Genomic DNA, 17,767 nt, shown 5'->3' with positions numbered 1-17,767 from the left:
CACTTAAAACTCACAATACAAAATATGTTTGATGCATTCTGCTCTGCAACAGATGTAACAGAAATAGCTGAGATGAAAAGAAAACATCTTCATTATCTTTAGTGTCACTAGAGATATTTTAGTTACCACTAAACTTTAACAAATAATAATAAACAAAGTGTGAGTGAATGTACTTTATGCATATCTCTAAACTATGACAAAATGCATCTACTTTGAAATACAAAAACATAAAGCATGTGACCTGAATAAGGGTATCTTACCTGAGTGATGTGATCAAGATATTGGTGAGAAGCAGCCACCAGTGCTCAACACGGTAATCATATGTTACACGACTCAGCAACCTAGATAAAATACAAAACAATACCATTTTTAACACCATCTCATGAATATCTTCATTAAAGAAGGAGAACAGACATACAGTCACCACAAATCATTACTACTAAAATATATTTAACAATTGGAATTACTTCACCCAAATGTAGACAAAATTGGTCGAAGTTAAAGTAATACTTACGACAAAGCATTGGTATATTGTTTAGCATGATAATACTCTTCTCCCATCTGGACCACTGAAAAGAGATTCCATTTTAGCTATAGAATACTTGGAATGATTTTTGTAAGTAAGTTAAGTACTTTTTTCTCCAGAGTACATCAGAAAATATTGTTAAAGACAACACATTTGCAAAAAGCTGTACTTACTGAGATATCTCTTCATTCTTGGGGACTTGTATTTCTTAAACTGTGTGACAGCACTGCTCAATAGGGGAATAATTATCCACTGAAATGTCAGAATTGTTGAGTCTCAGTGCAATTTTCAATAACTTGTTTTTACAATTCACTAAGAAACAGATAATTGCTTGCTTGGAACATGCAATTCAATATTATATCTAACAATTTTAAAATAACCTGTTTCAAAATCAATTTTAAATTCACCAACCAGGAATAACAAGAAGAGGTAACAAAACCACCTCCAGTATTCTTAACCCACCTCATGGTCCACTGTACTTTCCAGGTACTGCAGAGCAAGGATACCATCCTTTTCCTTGGCTGCATCTGGAGGGTCTATGCCTGGAAGGGAGAGTTCAATCTTTAACAAGATTTCAAAATGTTTCATATAAGGGGATGGTGTCCAAAGAATGGATCTTATAACTATTTTTGGTGTATTATATTGTTTGAGAAATTACGGATGGGGAGGTCTAGAGTAAAAAATTGTGAAGGATGATGTCTAAAGAATGGAACTTGTAATTTTTAGTAATATACTTTATGGGGGTCTAGAGTAATAATAAAAAGAAAATGACTCCAGTAATTAATGCTTACTCTGGTGTCCTTGCCTCCATGGTCTCTGGCCATAGTAATCAAGACTGCTCAAGCCTTCCAGTGGGTCAGGGGAAGGGTAGGTGATGTTGGGCTGAAGGAGACAAACAACAACTTAACATATTTTTCAGTGTATAATCGAAAAATGTTTGACTGAAAAATATTTTTTAGTTCACCTACACCTCAAAACATGAAAGACGCGGCATTATTGTTGTGGTTAGTACACTTAATTTTAGCTGTAGCTTGAAGAAACTATTAAGAGCATGATGAATTTTTTTTAAGGTTTCAACATGTACTTGAGAGAGCAAGGTAAAAAGTACTAACATGGCACAGCCCTCTACATAACTGTTTCCTTGATATAGAATGATTGGCAGCCTGCTGGTAGTAGAACCCTGGATGCTGGGTTTGAATGGCAGTGAGACCCAGCTTGATAGCTTCATCAAACAAGTCCCCAAATATCTGGAACCTGAAAAGTAATGTTTCTGTTGATACCAACTAATACTTTATTCATTTCCCAAAGTTACCAAATATTTGGAACCTGAAAAGTAAGGTTTCTTTTGAAACCAACTAATACTTTCTTCATTTCTGTGGTATCTCAATAATCAGGATTCCATTACACATTCCTAAAACACTAAATCTTAATAATCATGTTCATCTGTAACAACATAAAAAACTGCAGACTAATAATTCCGCTGAGTGCAGGGTATATTTTCACTCATGTTATTTCAATGTCTCCGTGGTACTTACTGTCTAGACATCCAAGCACTATGCTCAAATGACAATTCTCCAGTGCCAATCTTCTTCTTAAAGAAATCAATATGCTTTCTGAACTGACTGATGGCGTCCAGGGGTGCATTATGTTGGAAAGACAATCTGCAAATCTAATTACAGTGCAGAGTTTTCAAAAATTGATTATCACCTGCTGAAAGGGTTGTAATTGAGAACTGATATAATTGCTTTGGAAGCATTCCAGTTGCAAAACAAAATCAGGAACAATTTTAAGACAACCATCTTAGAGGAAATGAAGAATTACCAATATAACAATATTATAAATCACCTTCTATGTAAATTCTTAAACATTGTACTTTACGTATGTATGTACAATATACAATACAATACAATAAATATATATATTGTTTATAAATCACAATTAAGCTAAACTTTAAAATAATGATCAAAATGATAACAAACAGTATATTAACCTCACCTTTGTTCAGATCACATACCTTGTAATTAATAAATCCAGCAACTGTCTTTACTTCCAGCATATTGGTATTCAGCATCCTCAGTTCAAGAACATTCCCATAAGCCTGTTTATAGTGCCTGTGAACACACAATAATAACCCTAAATCAATTTCAGTGACAGAGAGAAATAGATGTGTATGTTATTAGACAAGCTGAACAAATTTTCTGCAAGCAAGATACAGTATCACACTACTTTGTCCTATTGATTAATACATATATCATCAAAATAATATACCAAAACTATAACAAGATTTTATTGAGAATAATGTTCAATATTATCAATAACAAAAGGTGCTCACTTGAGGGCTGTGTGAGTGTCCTGCTTCAGCTCATTAAAGAATGCTATTTTGAACTGATGTCTCACATATAATAGCTGAAAAATGAAAAAGAAAATTTTAATTAAAAATCAAAAATTGCTACAAACCGCAATAACATGATATGATGCCTAACATGTTTCTATTTAGCCCAGGGTTTGGCAAAAAAGGTGGAGGCCCAAAGGTAGAAAAAAATTAAGGAAGGGAGATACCGTACGCGCTATCCAAGTCCCCCCCCCTCCCCCCTGCCACAATATCTCTAGTCATTGGTTACACACTGATTATATACTGTTACATACGACATTTTGTCACACCAGTATCAATATAATGTATTACAAAATATTCACTGTTTACTGCTATGCCCATGATGACAGTGCTATGTCATGTCATGTTATACCTGGTGAGTAGTCTTATTCAGGAACTCTTTATGTGCTTTCACTCTCCTAGCCTCAGTGTGATAATAACTCTGGGCCTGTTCATAGAAGGCATTCTCCAGCCTAATCACATAGCCCAGCAGGTGGTCAGTGTTAGGGAGAACAAACAGGGACTTGGCAGACAGCTCACATGCACTGCAGAAAGAGGCTGCCCTCTCTGCTGCCACCATGTCTTCTCCTGGAGGGAGTGGAGCGTTCTTCTGGATCAGCACCACACATACTCTGGTGCTGCGGCCATCAAGACTATTCCTGAAGCAGAAAAAAATGTTATAATTCGTGAAATCCAGGAGCAGAAGGAGGCCGTCTTCTTGGTATTCCGGAAGACAACCAGAATATTCTAAGTTACACTGACAGGCATCTAATTTTTTCTGTTGGAAGACGGTCAAAAATGGAGGATGGATCAACAAAGATAATTTGGAAGACTGTCAGAAATATCTCTGGATCTGCCCCTGATATCTACTACCTGGATTAAAACATTCAATCAAAATAAAACTAAAAAGTCATTATGCCTTTACACTTAAATCATATAAATCAAATCAAATTGAGTAATGTCATAAATGTATTTTACAGCAACTTTGTCACTTATCAACTGTAGCACATATCTAAAAGATCCCTCCCTCAAATCACCTGACAATCTCAATTCTTGTAGCACATTCCATCTGCTTCTCTTTCCACAGTGGCTCATCCCAGTCCAGGTCAAAGAACACCACCACAACTGAGGGCACCTGGTCTAAGTGCTTGTTCATCCAGGCACTCTTCAGGATCCCCTTGGGAACATACCACTCGTATGTGGTCCTCTGGAAATTTACAGATATACCATGTCGTATCACTTTTAGCACTCTCTACAAGGTGTATATGGCCTTCATTTTGCTTATTCTGAGTCTAAATCTGATTTAAAATAGTCACCGATTCTCTAAATTAATCATAAAATACATGTAAATGCAAAGCATTAACAAGAACTATTAAGGCATTAATGAAAAGTGATAATGTTTAATTCAACATGTTTTAGACACCAACTACTGGGCTTTTTCTCGACTTAACTTTCTTTACAAAAACAAACACCAAATCAAGGATAAATTTGACAAAAAAATTGCTAAAATATTACTGTCTTTAATTAAGAAGCAAAAAATAGAAAAAAAATTGAAAACAAAACTTACCTTAGTCCTGCACTTGGGGTAGTCATGGTCCAAGTTGAGCACCTTAAACTGCAGAGGAACCCTGTCAGCCCTTCTGTTATTACAAAAAGCATCCCAGATAGCTTTATGGACTGCATTGTAGGTGTTGTCCAACCCTGTTAGCACCACCAGCCCAAGTGGCCTACACAGCAGGTCTGGAGGAAGCTCACTTGCCCAAGACATCTACAAGAGAAATACGTGAATTGGTACTTGTAATTATATATTTATGCATTTATATAGCAACACTGGCAACAGTAACCAGTTGCAAAATGGCAATGCATGATGAATGCATGCATGGCACAGTGCAGCACTGTAAAAACACGAAAAAACACTAGGGTGCACAGCACTTCAACCAACTTACAACAGGTAATTATGACCTGTTAAAATAGGACGCCCCCCCCCCTCCCCACCCCTTCTACATTTTTGCACATTTCATATAAACTCTAGGATGTTGTTATACAAAATATTCAGACGCAATATCTACCATGGAAAAAGGTTAAACAGGGAAGACTGCCTGTGTTAAAAAATAGAACTACCCCTTATAAAATGTTTTCGTTACCTTTCCTAATACATGTCCTGATGTTCTGCCTTCTGATTCAGGAAGTGGCTTTCACGGTGAATGCCGGGTAAATCCAAGATGGCCGCGCCCAGGTGAAGATAATCCACGCGAAACGTACAAGTCGTAATTCGTTTTATTCCTATTGCCATAATTACCCTGTGTGTTATCGAATTTGTAGCATGCTTTTATCACAACTGATTTGCTTTATACTAATAACCACATATCCCTTTGTTGTAATCCATCAGTCACAGTAGCTGGCTTTGACAAGGCCAGGTTGTTAATCCTCTGTCCGGCGGATTTAGTAATTTACATTTGTTCCCTGTTACGTAGAAGTAATCCTATCACAATTGTTATTGCTTATTCGCTAAGAGGAGATGGAAGATCTCATTATCTGCCAGTTAATTATGTGTACTGAAAACCATATTTCTCTTAGACAACCGCGAGATGACAATCCTACAGCTACTAGTTATTGTATGGTAATCAGTGATTTATATTTTCTCTCTTCAGGACTTCTTCGCTATTAGCTGCTAGGACCTGATTTAAAATGACAGCGAAAGAATTGCAGGAGGTAATATTCGGTTCCAAAGGTAGTGATTATTCTGCTTTAAATACTAGTACATGTATCAAAGATTGACACTCAGTATTATGTACTCTGTAAATGTCAGGCCATGATAGAGATATTTCTATAATTATTTGGTGTTAATTTATAATGGTCATTTTGCCTTACAGGAAGAAGTTGAAGTTTTAACATCTATTTATGATGGCGATGAATGTTTTAAAATAGCCAGTGAGACTTCCTTTCAATACAAGGTTTGTGGTTTATAATTATTGTGATAGGTCTGATATGTAGTGCCAGTCTTATTTCATGCTTTTTCATGTGCTGAATTTTGATATCTAATTTGAAGACTTTTGTAGATTTTAATTTTCTTTCATAAATTATTTTCTATTGGAATTTTATTATTATTTTCATGATTTCCATCATTCAGTTCTTTTTTCACTCAGAAATATCCATTTGCACTTATAGATTGGAGAAGATGGAAGTTACAAATCATTTTTGCTGGAAATCAGTTGGCCTGAGAATTACCCAGAAGAACTGCCAAATATCAAGCTGGATACCTTTTATAATAAACACTTGTAAGTGGAGTAAAAATCCTAGTTTCCAAGACTGTCCTGTGGCATTTTGCTGAAGTTGTGCTCACAAAAAATAGTGGCATACATTTAAGAGGAAATAGGTGTCAGCTGTTAATACAAATAACAAACAAAATTCTAGATAAGTTCCTGCAGATAGGATATCATTTGCTTTTTAGCAGTAAACGCCTCTGATTTAGAATTATATTGATGAAGTGTCCATTGTGAGATTTGTTTGTCTCATTTAAAGTATATATGTACAATTCAAAGCATGAAACATCCTCTCAGAGTAGTGAAATTACAAACCTCTCCTCCAAAAACTGTTTTTATTGACATATGATGGAACTTTAAGATGCAGAAAACATCCAGAGAGCACAAGTTTGGAAAACAGATAAATACATTAAACTGTATGCTTGAGAGAGAAAGCCATTTTGTTTTGCCTGAGAATATCTTAAACTGTGCATTTGACTCATAGTCTTAACTTTCATTTACTTTTTCAGGTTAGAGGATGTCAAAAAGAAAATAATAGCAAGACTCCTTGAGGAAGCAGAGCCTCTACTAGAGACTGCAATGACATACACCCTCATAGAATGTGCCAAGGAAAATGCAGAAGACTTGCTCATAGACCAGCCAAGTGCACCTCCTCAGGCTGCTAAGGAGATAAAAACTGAAGAAGAGACTCCTGAGCAAAGCTCAAAGAAAAAAGAAAAGAAAGAACAATTGACGAAAGCTCAGAAAAGACGAATGTTTGACAAACTTGACAACAGAGGAGAGAAGCCCAGGGGGTATGACTGGGTGGATGTAGTGAAACATCTTAGTCAAACTGGAAAACAGAAAGAAGAGTCTTAACTTCCAAAGATTATTAAATATTTATATTTTTGGTGCTCTGAGGCAGATATTTACTAATAAAAAGAAGCTTTTAGAAGATGTTTAATGCTCAAATAAACCATGCTGCACTATACTATATAAATCATTAAAAAAAGTCATACCCAATTTTGAGCACATGCACTGTTTTATTATAGCCATCTATGAAATAGACAATGCTTTTTTTCAGCATTATTCTTTGAGGTATGTTGCTACTACATTAGAGACTACTTGCAGGAGTCTAACAGTTTGCTTTCATACAAGAGATACATTGAAATATCATAATACATTGTCTAATGAATGAGTGCAATAAAATAAACCTCATCTGAACAGGAAGATGTCGCACAGATGTGTCATTTATAGCTGACATTCAGTTTGTTCTGTTCTGAGAACCAACGTGATCTTCAACTTGGGAAGCGTGGATTAAAAAAATTGAGTTCAATTTCTTAGCAACTGTAAGAGCCATTTCCTGTACAGACAATAAATGCATTTCATTAGTTTACAATTTTCACTAACAATTTGATCTAGAGATTATTTCCAGCACCACTAACATCCACTACAGCTTTAAAAATACAAACACCTCCACCAACATATAGAGTAAGATGAATACAGCCCTACCCAGCACAACCTTATACAATCAACTGTCTAACTACCCTTTATATTAAGTAAACTGTTCTGTCACATGTACAGACTTGAAAATCTTAAACTTAGAGCAGCATCTCAACAATTATGCTAATTCTTACAGCTCTTGTGTATTATTCTCCAAATATTGCAAATTTCAGAGGTTTTCAATCAGCGCTGATATTTTCGATGTCTACTTGTCCTGCAACCTTTTCAATCCATACCTTAAAAACAATAGAACACCTCGAATCAAAGTACCTGATGTTGATGTTTCCTTCAAAAATCTACTGGAAGACCTGGTTGTCTATTGACCTTCCAGTCACTTATAACTAAATTGGAAATGATATAAAACATTGAATCAAACTTCAGGGACTGGTCAAACAATGATTCGTGAGTAGAAAATTGAGGAAAATTCAATTTGGCAGGAAAATCCTGGATAGAATAAATTGAAATTGACAATAAATTGATCACTAAATTATGAAGTGGAACAAAGGTTACAATAAATGCCACTTCTAACAAAAATCACTACAGCTTAACATTGTATTACATGTCTAGTTATAATAGCAGATATAAGAGTTATTATCACAATACATATGACAAATAATCAAAAGCACATTGGCAGGCAGGCAAAGTACTGGGCTAAAATGATATAATCACAATTTATGCCTTAAATATATCACTATTCTTGAATATATATAACTACCAGCAGTTGTATGAAAGCTATGAAGCCTGCACTTGTGTATTCATTGCAACTGCACATAAATAAAAACATATACAATGACAAAAAATCTCAAAATAAGTATTTGATTTCATTATCTTTCACAAGTTTAAGAATGAGTAGTTTCTGTATTTTTGGTCCACAACAATGTAAAGAGATAGTACAAGAGATATTTGGCAAAGTCGGATGAAAAAAGAAACTTGGTTTCTTTGGTATTATTCCCTTGGTCAATTTATATATGAAACATTAGATAAATCTGCATTGTTCAAAATCAAATGCATTTTTTGGTTATTAATAGTGTTTCAGTTCTTGATATGTGACAAACAAACAAATAAGCTAAATGAAAACTTCTAGAAAACATTTGGACAGGATCTTATGCTGCATTCATTATCACTTCTTGTCTTTTGCAGATCTCATAATATATCCAAGTTTTTTATGATTACTTCAAAGATCTAATCTGCAAGGACATTGGTCTAGATCACTTTCAGATAGTCAAAAAATACTACACACCGTGATACATATTTATGCCAAAACTGGGTGCCCAGTAATTAGTCCAAATGTTTGCTATTTAAAAGGTTTGCAAATGAAATTCTTTGTGTCTGCACCAAACATTTGGTTTGCAGAGGCACATCCCATTCCACCATATTGTTAAGAATGAGAGTTAAAACTTTATCCTGTTCCTAAGTAACAATCACCACTTGGCAGGTAGATTTAATGGAAAAAAGAAATTTCAATTTTCCAGGATGGTTAATTTTTGTATATGTCAACACAAGCATTTTTAAAGAAAAATATAACAGCAAAAACTCTGGCTATGCAAGCACAACCTATCCATTGGCAACTTGCAATTGGCAATACCCACATGATGCTGTCAACCATGTACTCTGGCCAAACACATCCCTGGTCAAATAAACCTGATACGTAATTTTACCCCAAGTCCACAGCTGTTATGACAGAGGAAGAGGGAAGATTGGGTCCATCTTCTAAATGAAGTTTTCCTTTGGACTTGAACAAATCCTGTCAAGAAATAACTTTAATTAAAACAGCCAACCAACCATAAACAAGACTGCTATTTAAAAATCTTCAGAAAAATTACTCAAAAACCTGATACTTACTTAAAATTAATTTCAGAAAAATGACACAAAAACCTGATGCTTACTTTAAATGAATTCTTCCCCAATGTGACTAACACTTAATCATTCTAAGAGTGAACAGACTTTACCTGCTGTGAGGATAACTTGTCCATTTCTTTCTTCAGTTTTTCAAGCATGGCATAATTTGGTTTGTTCACCTTGTTCTCTTCAAAATCCCTTGCTAGCTGAAGGACACTGTCTTCATGTTGCTATAAAAATAATCAATACAGTGGCATAATGTAAAAAAACATTTTTAAACTCATGTTTTCTTCATCCTGGTCCAGAAAAGGCAGATATTTTGTAAGTGTCAATTAGTTTGGAGTTCAAAATTCCCTCTGTGACAAATTTTCCTTCCTACAACAGCATAGTCAAGTTGCAAAGAAAATGAATTCAGGCACTAAGGATTTTTCTAAAAAGTCCAAAACACTTGAAATACAAATGTGAAATTTAGCAATGGAATACACGTACATTATGTACATGTACATTACAGTAACAATTCAAGAGTCAAAACACAAAATTTGAACAATTTATTTGATCACAGACTAAAGAATGCTACAATTTAAGCACAACCCTGTGCTGAAAGTTAATAATCAATTTACTTAATAATTTTCAGAACTCGGCACCTTATCCCCAGATGCAGTTATTCCCAACATAAAGTAAGTTGAGCCCATTTTACCATCCTGGTTTTAAAATATATTTCTCAGTGCTTCTGCTATTATCAGTGACCGCAATCAAAAGACAAGATAAAATTTTTGAAAACATAATATTATAACTTGAATAATTAATTCACAATTTTAATTACAAAACACAGGTAGAATTAGAGTCATTTCTGTGAAATAAAAAATTCATAACAAAGTTTGCCCCTTGAGCTACTAACAATAAATAATTAGGTTTTGATTACAATGGAACTTCAATAAATCTAACTGGAATGAACATCAATTAGTCAAACATCAAGAAAACAAACAAGTCATGATATTCCACTCATCTTATGAGTAAAATTTGATAACAAACTTGCAATTAACATCACGCATTTGATCAACAATAAAATCACTTTGGTCATGCAATTAGAAGTAGATTGAATGACAAAAATGGCATGCATCACTTCCAACATCCCTTTAAACAATTGCAAAACCTTAATAATATTTCACCTTCAACAACTAACATGAGACCCTATGCTCTTAGGGGAATAAAAAAACACAAAAAAGTTCAAATAAAATGCAATCTGCATTTCCTTGCAGATTACTGAACTTAACATGTGAATGTCAACATAAAGGCTTCTACTTTTGCCTAGAATGTCTACTCCCACTGGTGACATTCTGTGACCTTGGTGCAGCTAACTGATATTGAGAGAATGAGGCAGCATCTGCTGGTAAGTGGTAGAGGTTTTCACTGGGTGCTGCAGTCACAGCAGCTGCAGACAATGGCTGGGCAGTGTAGGGTACTGTTAACCCCACAGTGCTGGGCGTGATGGGGATACTGCTGGTGCCGTGGGGCCAGGGATAATGCAGATGGGCATCTTGACCACTCCCAGACCAGGTCTGTTGTTGGTAAGGGACAGCCTGAGAGCTCTCTGGGCTGGTCACTTCTCTGGCATAACAGCTGGCTTCGACCACATTAGGCTTTCCTGCTCCCATTACTTGAATGTCTTTTTCCTTTTGTTGAACCTGTATGTCTGGACTAGGGCGTGGCTGGTAGGGAGCATACCCCTGGGAACTAGGAGTGGTGGCCAGCATACAGGGCAGTCTGCTGGGATATCTGGTCATCCCTACACTTACTGGGTATCGAAACATGTGAGAGGCATATGGATTCATGGCATACCCTGCTGGGTTCAACTTGAAGGGTAATGGATTGTGCTGTATTACTGGACTGCTGCTTTTGGTGTTGCTCTGACTTCTTGGAGGTCTTGAACTTTCCCAGTTGTCATCCATACTACTGTAGGTACACTCTGGAAATTGTGTAGCCTTATGTATAGCTGGCTCAGACTTCCCAAGTGGTTTGTCTTGGCATTTCTGGCAGCCATTATTAGGATTGGTTCTGAGAAGAGAATTGGATTTCTGTAATCTGTTTTCTGGGTCATACACAACATCTGGGAACTGGGTGGCCTTGTGGAATGTGACGTTTCCAATAACTTCTGTTTGACTGGCAGCATGTATTAGTAATTGTGGACCTATGAAACCAAAGGTCTCCTCAATCTCATCATCTTCCTATCAAAAAGAATCAATTAAGAAATTTAAGTGAACCATATGTCCAAATTACAGAAGGTTTTTATATGAATATATACAGGATATATAAAACTTTCTTGATAAAACTTGTACAATTTTAACCAAGCTACAACACCTGCTTATTAAGCCTGTCAAAGTATGTTCATATTTCAATATGGAAATAAACATGTAAATAACATAATGCATAAAAAATTAGTTAATGATGGGTTAGAGTTAAACATACCAAACAATAATTATAAATCATTAAACACACAAAACCATAGTTATAAATGTTGTGGCATGCTTGGACAATGGGTTGCTTTTAAATCCAATCAACTGAGACACTGACCTTTTGTTGGGCCTTCCTGATATACTGTCTTCTCTATCTCATTTCCCATGAAGGAATAATGATGTAGCTGCCACGCCCACAGATATTTTATGTTTATCATAAACAGAGGTTAATCAGCGGTCAGTGTAAACAAGACGCAACTAAAAGCTTGAACTGAAGAGGTAAAGCAGCCTGACCATTCCAAGAGTGTCATTTTTCACTACTATCTTAATGCAGAGGAAAATTTTTCACATGGAATTATTTAGCTTTGTAAGCAAATCTGTTGCAATATAGCCCTATGAGCCCATATTTAGCACTTAAATAATTCAAATTCATTTGGGGTTTCTTATTCATTGATGTCAGCTTACCTTTTTCTCTTCCATCACTTGTTTATCGCTGACAGAGTACAGGCGCAGGATGGAGCCCCAGTTGTAGACATAGGGGTGGAACAGCTTGAGAATGGACTGGGCAGCTAGTTGCTTCCCTTCACGTTTGTTCTTGCATGGCACCTGCATACATGACACACTGCTCTTAATATCTTCACCAACTTATGCCCAACACAACATCTGTTTAATGCTGAACTATATGCTTCGTGATGAGACATTATCACATGATGACTATATCTGAAAGTATTTGGACTACACATCATACTCACTGTTGCAGTGTGCTTTCCAACTGTCATGGTAAACTCTACTTTCTGGTGTTTCAGAGTATTCATGGTCATTTTTACTTTAGTATCACCCATACCTTGGTTCCTACACAAAATAAGAAATGGCAGTAATAGAACACAGGAATACTTTCACAATCGATCATTAATGTTGGCTGACACTATTCTATTACAAACATAGGTCATGAAACTGGTGATGGAAATAGTTCATTTTCAAAAAAGTAAGAAGATGAAGAAGATTAGATATACAGCTTACAGACCTGTTTGACAGCACAGCAAGTAAAAGATTTAAGTATTTAAAAAGAAAAGGCTGTTTACCTATTGAGACAGACTAGTAGTATTTCATAGGGAGAGGGGTGGCCGGTTTTCTGACTTAGTTCATATACCCTGGGATCTTCGATGCGAATTTCATCATAAAACTGAAACAAAGTATATCACACACCAACCTTTTAATATAAAGTTCACTGAAAAATACAGGATCTCAACACTCCACCCAGGTCAGTTGCTTATGTAAGTTCCAATATCAGAGTTAAACATATATGTCTATGCCATATATAAATGTACAAGCAAAAAACATATCTCTGGTTTACTCACTGAAACATCTGAAAGCAGTGATTCTGAAGTAGATTCCTTCTCCTCTGTAAATTTCTTCATCTCTGGTATCAAAACATTTAATGTTTCTTTGGCTGTAAGACAAACCATAAGCATATTCAATGGCATGAAAATTGAAAAGAGGTGTGTTCACATCAAATGCACAGAATGATAACAATGTGTAGTTTTATACATCTGGTAAAGAAAAATCTATAGGATGTAGAAAATCCAAGTATTAATGAAATCCATATTGTCTCAGTCACATAAAAACTACTTCCATGTATAAAGACAATGTTGCTAACTGTCACAAAACAAAAAAAAAAATTTACCTGCATTAAGTTTTGCCTGTTTTTTGCTTTTGGCCAGTCCTGAGCCATATTCTATGTCATCAATAACCACAGTTGCTCGGTGGGGATTGGCAGAATTATCTGAAATTTTACAAAAAACCTATTTACTCACACCTGGAAAAAATTGACAAACCCCCCATGCTAAAATTCTTAAACAATATTTTGATCCATGGAATAGCATGCATTTAAAGACTACCCCTGAGTTATTAAAATTCTTTATCAAAAAAAAAAAAGTATTATAATTCTGATCTTACCAATCTCCTGGAAGATGTATTTGGGCTGCAGTTTCATAGTGTGTTGCACATACTCCTGAAGAATGCACACATAGGATTTGCCATGAGGGCTGAGGACATATGCTGAAAACAAGAAAATGAGTTTGCCATTATAAATGCATTTTTTACCTTTTCTCTCTTTTTATAGCAAAGTTATTTTGTCAAAGACAATAAAAATTTCTTCTTCAAAACTGGTGCCATTGTTAGCGTTTCACAATTACCGTGTACATTTTGAGAAATAGTTACCTTTTGGTCTACTTGGTGCTCCACCACCAGCATCTTTGGCAATGTTAAGTGGACAGGTGATAAGTTTGGCACTTTCAGGCTGCACAATAAAACGGACACATGTAACAGACTTTGATATACAGGATTCCTTGATTACAGAAGAATAAGTTTAACCATATTACTTGGAAATAAAAAGTCGATTCAGAATACCATGTATTATAGCCTAATTCCAGAAGAGAAAGCATGCGCTTCTAAAAGAAAAATGCACAATAATTCTGCCAAGAAGTAGAATCTGTCAGATAAGACAGTCTGAAAGTTTGTACCATTGATGGCCTTGCTTCTTTCTTCTTCTGCTTCTGATGTTTTCTCCTGTCTTTCCAAGTCCTGGAATTGATATTCAGATGTTATCTATTTGAAGTTATAGGATAAATCATCTTTGCTCTTCCAAGGATGTACAGACACAATCAATACCACCATAAAGGCAATTTCAAGTGACTTATGTTATGTCTTTTATATTCATAAATGTTTGTATTCTTATAACACGAAGCAGTACTTACTTAAACCTTCTGACTGTAATGGTCTTAAACTGGAACAGTTTTTGACAATACTCATGCAGCTGTTTGTGGTCTATAAGAGAAATCATGTAGATATATAATTAATTGCACAAAGCCATAAAACGCCATAAAAAGTAGCATCATCAATTACAATACTAAATTTCACTCTCAACATTTCACACCTGAGTTTTTCTTGAAAACAAAAGACATAATCAAAGATCTTACCTAATATTGTTTCCTTTTTCTTTTCCTCAACACTCATCACTTTGACTGGGATGGAGGGAAGGTTGGGCGGACTAGTTCCATTGACTAGATTGGGTGTGCAGTTATCTTGGGAATCTGAAATAATCAAATGATTTTCATAGTAAATTATGATTTTATCATTAAGATGTCATATTTATATTTCAATCTTAAGTTACAGAATAACATACAGGCAGTAGTAATAATAAAATTGACAAAAAACAAAAAAAATATCCAAAACTGAGATGCAGTGTGTAATAAAAATTTAAAGCACTTTTTACATAACATATCTGATAGTTTTCTCTTTGACAACATGTAGCCTTTTAACATACAATCTTCACTGCCATTTTGATCTTGTTTCATTGACTCCTTCTCCAACTCTTTCCTGTATTGCAGACAAGGGATGGCACTGACAGGGATGTCATGTTTCTGAAAATATAACTTCTGATTTCAGTGGTTTACTCATCCAATATGTCAGGGAACCAAAAAGATATCAGGCTAATTATAGTGCTCATGAGAAAAGAGTAAGCTGGCTCTTATACAAACTGCATCACAAGACACCAAATTAACTTCATTCATTCATTCATGCATGTTATTTGTTTTGTAGAAGAAAACCTATTCAAAAAAGTGTATGAAAAGAATGTTAAAATTGACCAAGACATAAATATGTCGCAGTTGTTTTCTTTCAGTTGTAAATGTGGTGTGATGTTATACCCATAGTTAATTAGTCTTATGCCCTTTAAAAACCACGCAGTACAGCTTTCTGCTCCACTCTAGCTTTAGAGACTGACAACTCAATAGCCTGGATGTCATGCAAGTCACGTAAATGTAGCTCCATGCTAGATGTGTTCAGTTAACTAGATAAATTTTGATTAGTACAATGTTAGTACCAGTAAACTTGGCACAATACAAAATGCTGTAACACTCAGATGTGAAAAGGACCTTACCCTGGCACTCCCTGGCCCCAGGAAATATGGTTTGGCAAGAGTACACACTCTGGATTGCTTGTGAAGGTAGACTGGAATACCACTGTTGTGAGTGACTGTCACCCAGCCTTCTGGAAGCACCTCAAAAGGATCATGCCCCTTTTCTGTAATATTCACAAAATTCATATGAAGTTAAACCTTTGCAAAAAGAGCATTTTTAAGTCTTTTCTATTTAAGTCCCATTTAAATACACTCTGTTCATTAACACACAGTTTCTTAAAAATCAAAAGCAGTATGTCCACAACTTGATAAAAGCTAAACAGAGCCTCCATATTTGGCATAATTGGGAAGGGGATTTTCGTAACTTGTTCATATAATATTTGAGAGTCACCCTTTCTCTTGTCACTTACCTATCAGTACAACCTTCTCTTTTTCTTCAGGGGCACTTGGATCTGTCTCTGTGTCTACATCTCCATCCACATCAGCCTCAGAGGCAGAAGTATTTCTGGGCTTATCTAGGCACTCATCTAGCAGAGCATCTATGTCATCATCATCATAGTCATCCTCACTTTCATAGTATTCTTCTCTATCAGAGCCTAAATCATCTATAATTTCAAAAACTTGAGCATTGTGAGAAGAGGCCATGGTTTTCTCAATGTCTACTGGACTTTCTGGCCTGTGATTCTGGTCCTCAATGATCATAGAGATCTGTGAATCAGAGTCTACATCTTTGGAAGCTTGGCATTCTAATGAGAGATTTTTGGATGTTTCACATTCAATACTAACTAAGTCTGGTCCTGTAGAGAATTGATCATTGTTACTAGAGATTCCGCTTTGGCTGTCTAGTTTACGTTTTTTAAAGGCAGGTTCTTGGTCCCTCTCCACCTTGGGTTGCATATTACCACCTTCACCATGGCCAAAGTCCAATACATGAGAAATGTGATTGGACGATTGCTCTGATGCTGGTGGTAAAGTTGGTGGCTGCGCGTCTTTCTGCTCCTTACTCATGGTTCAGCATAGACATGTCTTTGTCTGAAATACACACTCCTATATACAATTTGTATTCTGACAAAAATCCTGCTTGTCTGCCAGTCAGATTTGTTCCAAACGAGGACTCAAATGCACTGTTCAAGTACTAATAAAGAAAAAGATCAAATATTCACTTTTAACTTCATTAGTATCAATCTCAGTGCTTTTGAGAACAGGCTATTGTTAAAAAATGTTGAAACTAACTATTTACTTACAGTGAAGTTGTAAATGCCAAGAACATAAGAAAGCAATAGAACAGAAAACGATGCTAGAAAGTACAAGGGGTGACTGCTTTCTTCCCAAGTTTTTGTGAAGACAGCACCAGAGCTTCCTTTCAACAGGAATAAAAAAAATTGTTCAGGCATGTTATCTATGTGAACTTGAAAGTGCATCATTTTATTAAATCATGATAAAGGCAATATGGCTGTTAAGGGTAAACTTGAACAGGGTAAATATATAAACCATTATTTTCAACGCTTAATTTTCATTTCAATCGGCGGAACTGACACTCACTCCACTTCATTCGAAGATTACACGGCATATGTTAGTTTTTCTCTTCTAACGGCACTTCCATCTGAAATACAGAACAAATATAAATTAGAAAATACAAGTAGCAACAGCGTCTGGTTGACACTGAAGTCTGCTGTCAGCGAGGTCAAGAATAAAAAGTTGCAAGTCACATCTCATTGTTACAAAATCATCTCCATTTATCTGTAAGATGAGTTACGCAATGTGAACTGGTAGTATTATTCTCTTGTTTTAAGAAGCAATCAGAACACAGGTCGAATACAAAAGCTAAAAACCTGCAGTTTTTGACTGGTACTTCTGGAACAAGAAACATGGCGAATCCGAAGCTAAACTTTATGTATATATTATTATCGAAAG

General features: G+C 35.6%; 3 protein-coding genes across 7 annotated transcripts in view; 1 reads left to right on the top strand and 2 right to left on the bottom strand.

Annotated features, from left to right (window-relative positions):
• Positions 1-5,185, bottom strand: part of LOC106170233 (trafficking protein particle complex subunit 11) — a 19,288-nt gene extending 14,103 nt beyond the window's left edge. The window contains exons 1-13 of the mRNA XM_013550027.2: positions 5,042-5,185; positions 4,465-4,665; positions 3,935-4,104; positions 3,271-3,556; positions 2,859-2,932; positions 2,541-2,637; positions 2,062-2,195; positions 1,639-1,780; positions 1,318-1,408; positions 989-1,068; positions 700-778; positions 515-569; positions 261-341 (exon numbers count right to left, since the gene is read on the bottom strand). Of these exons, the coding sequence (XP_013405481.2) occupies positions 261-341; positions 515-569; positions 700-778; positions 989-1,068; positions 1,318-1,408; positions 1,639-1,780; positions 2,062-2,195; positions 2,541-2,637; positions 2,859-2,932; positions 3,271-3,556; positions 3,935-4,104; positions 4,465-4,665 (1,490 nt within the window). The 5' untranslated portion in view covers positions 5,042-5,185. The remainder of the gene's footprint in view (positions 1-260; positions 342-514; positions 570-699; positions 779-988; positions 1,069-1,317; positions 1,409-1,638; positions 1,781-2,061; positions 2,196-2,540; positions 2,638-2,858; positions 2,933-3,270; positions 3,557-3,934; positions 4,105-4,464; positions 4,666-5,041) is intronic.
• LOC106150696 (RWD domain-containing protein 4) lies at positions 5,080-7,369 on the top strand. Of its 4 annotated transcripts, none has more exons than XM_013523644.2 (5): positions 5,080-5,155; positions 5,549-5,609; positions 5,771-5,851; positions 6,066-6,175; positions 6,670-7,369. In XM_013523644.2, the coding sequence occupies exons 2-5, from the start codon at positions 5,586-5,588 to the stop codon at positions 7,016-7,018; spliced, it is 564 nt and encodes a 187-aa protein (XP_013379098.1). In that variant the 5' UTR covers positions 5,080-5,155; positions 5,549-5,585; the 3' UTR covers positions 7,019-7,369. The 4 variants fall into 4 exon arrangements, with proteins under 4 accessions (XP_013379098.1, XP_013379116.1, XP_013379127.1 ...); XM_013523662.2 differs by having other exon boundaries at positions 5,115-5,133; XM_013523673.2 differs by having other exon boundaries at positions 5,129-5,164.
• On the bottom strand, positions 7,163-17,767 carry LOC106150653 (microprocessor complex subunit DGCR8). Of its 2 annotated transcripts, XM_087012334.1 has the most exons (17): positions 17,686-17,767; positions 17,396-17,456; positions 16,264-16,885; positions 15,875-16,017; positions 15,260-15,356; positions 14,913-15,026; positions 14,691-14,760; positions 14,457-14,517; positions 14,155-14,233; positions 13,891-13,992; positions 13,619-13,717; positions 13,293-13,384; positions 13,017-13,117; positions 12,687-12,786; positions 12,400-12,540; positions 9,592-9,711; positions 7,163-9,386 (listed from the first exon to the last, which is right to left on the bottom strand). In XM_087012334.1, exons 3-17 carry the CDS (start codon positions 16,859-16,861, stop codon positions 9,297-9,299), a joined length of 2,007 nt encoding a protein of 668 aa, XP_086868460.1. In that variant the 5' UTR covers positions 16,862-16,885; positions 17,396-17,456; positions 17,686-17,767; the 3' UTR covers positions 7,163-9,296. The 2 variants fall into 2 exon arrangements, with proteins under 2 accessions (XP_086868460.1, XP_086868459.1); XM_087012333.1 differs by lacking the exons at positions 7,163-9,386; positions 9,592-9,711 and adding an exon at positions 10,015-11,706.

The sequence above is a fragment of the Lingula anatina genome, chromosome 1, assembly GCF_051362555.1.
Source record: "Lingula anatina isolate TDL-2025a chromosome 1, LinAna3.0, whole genome shotgun sequence".
In the NCBI taxonomy this organism is placed as follows: domain Eukaryota; kingdom Metazoa; phylum Brachiopoda; class Lingulata; order Lingulida; family Lingulidae; genus Lingula; species Lingula anatina.
The sequence above is the reverse complement of the archived record's forward strand: the minus strand, read 5'-3'. Positions and strand labels throughout refer to the sequence as shown.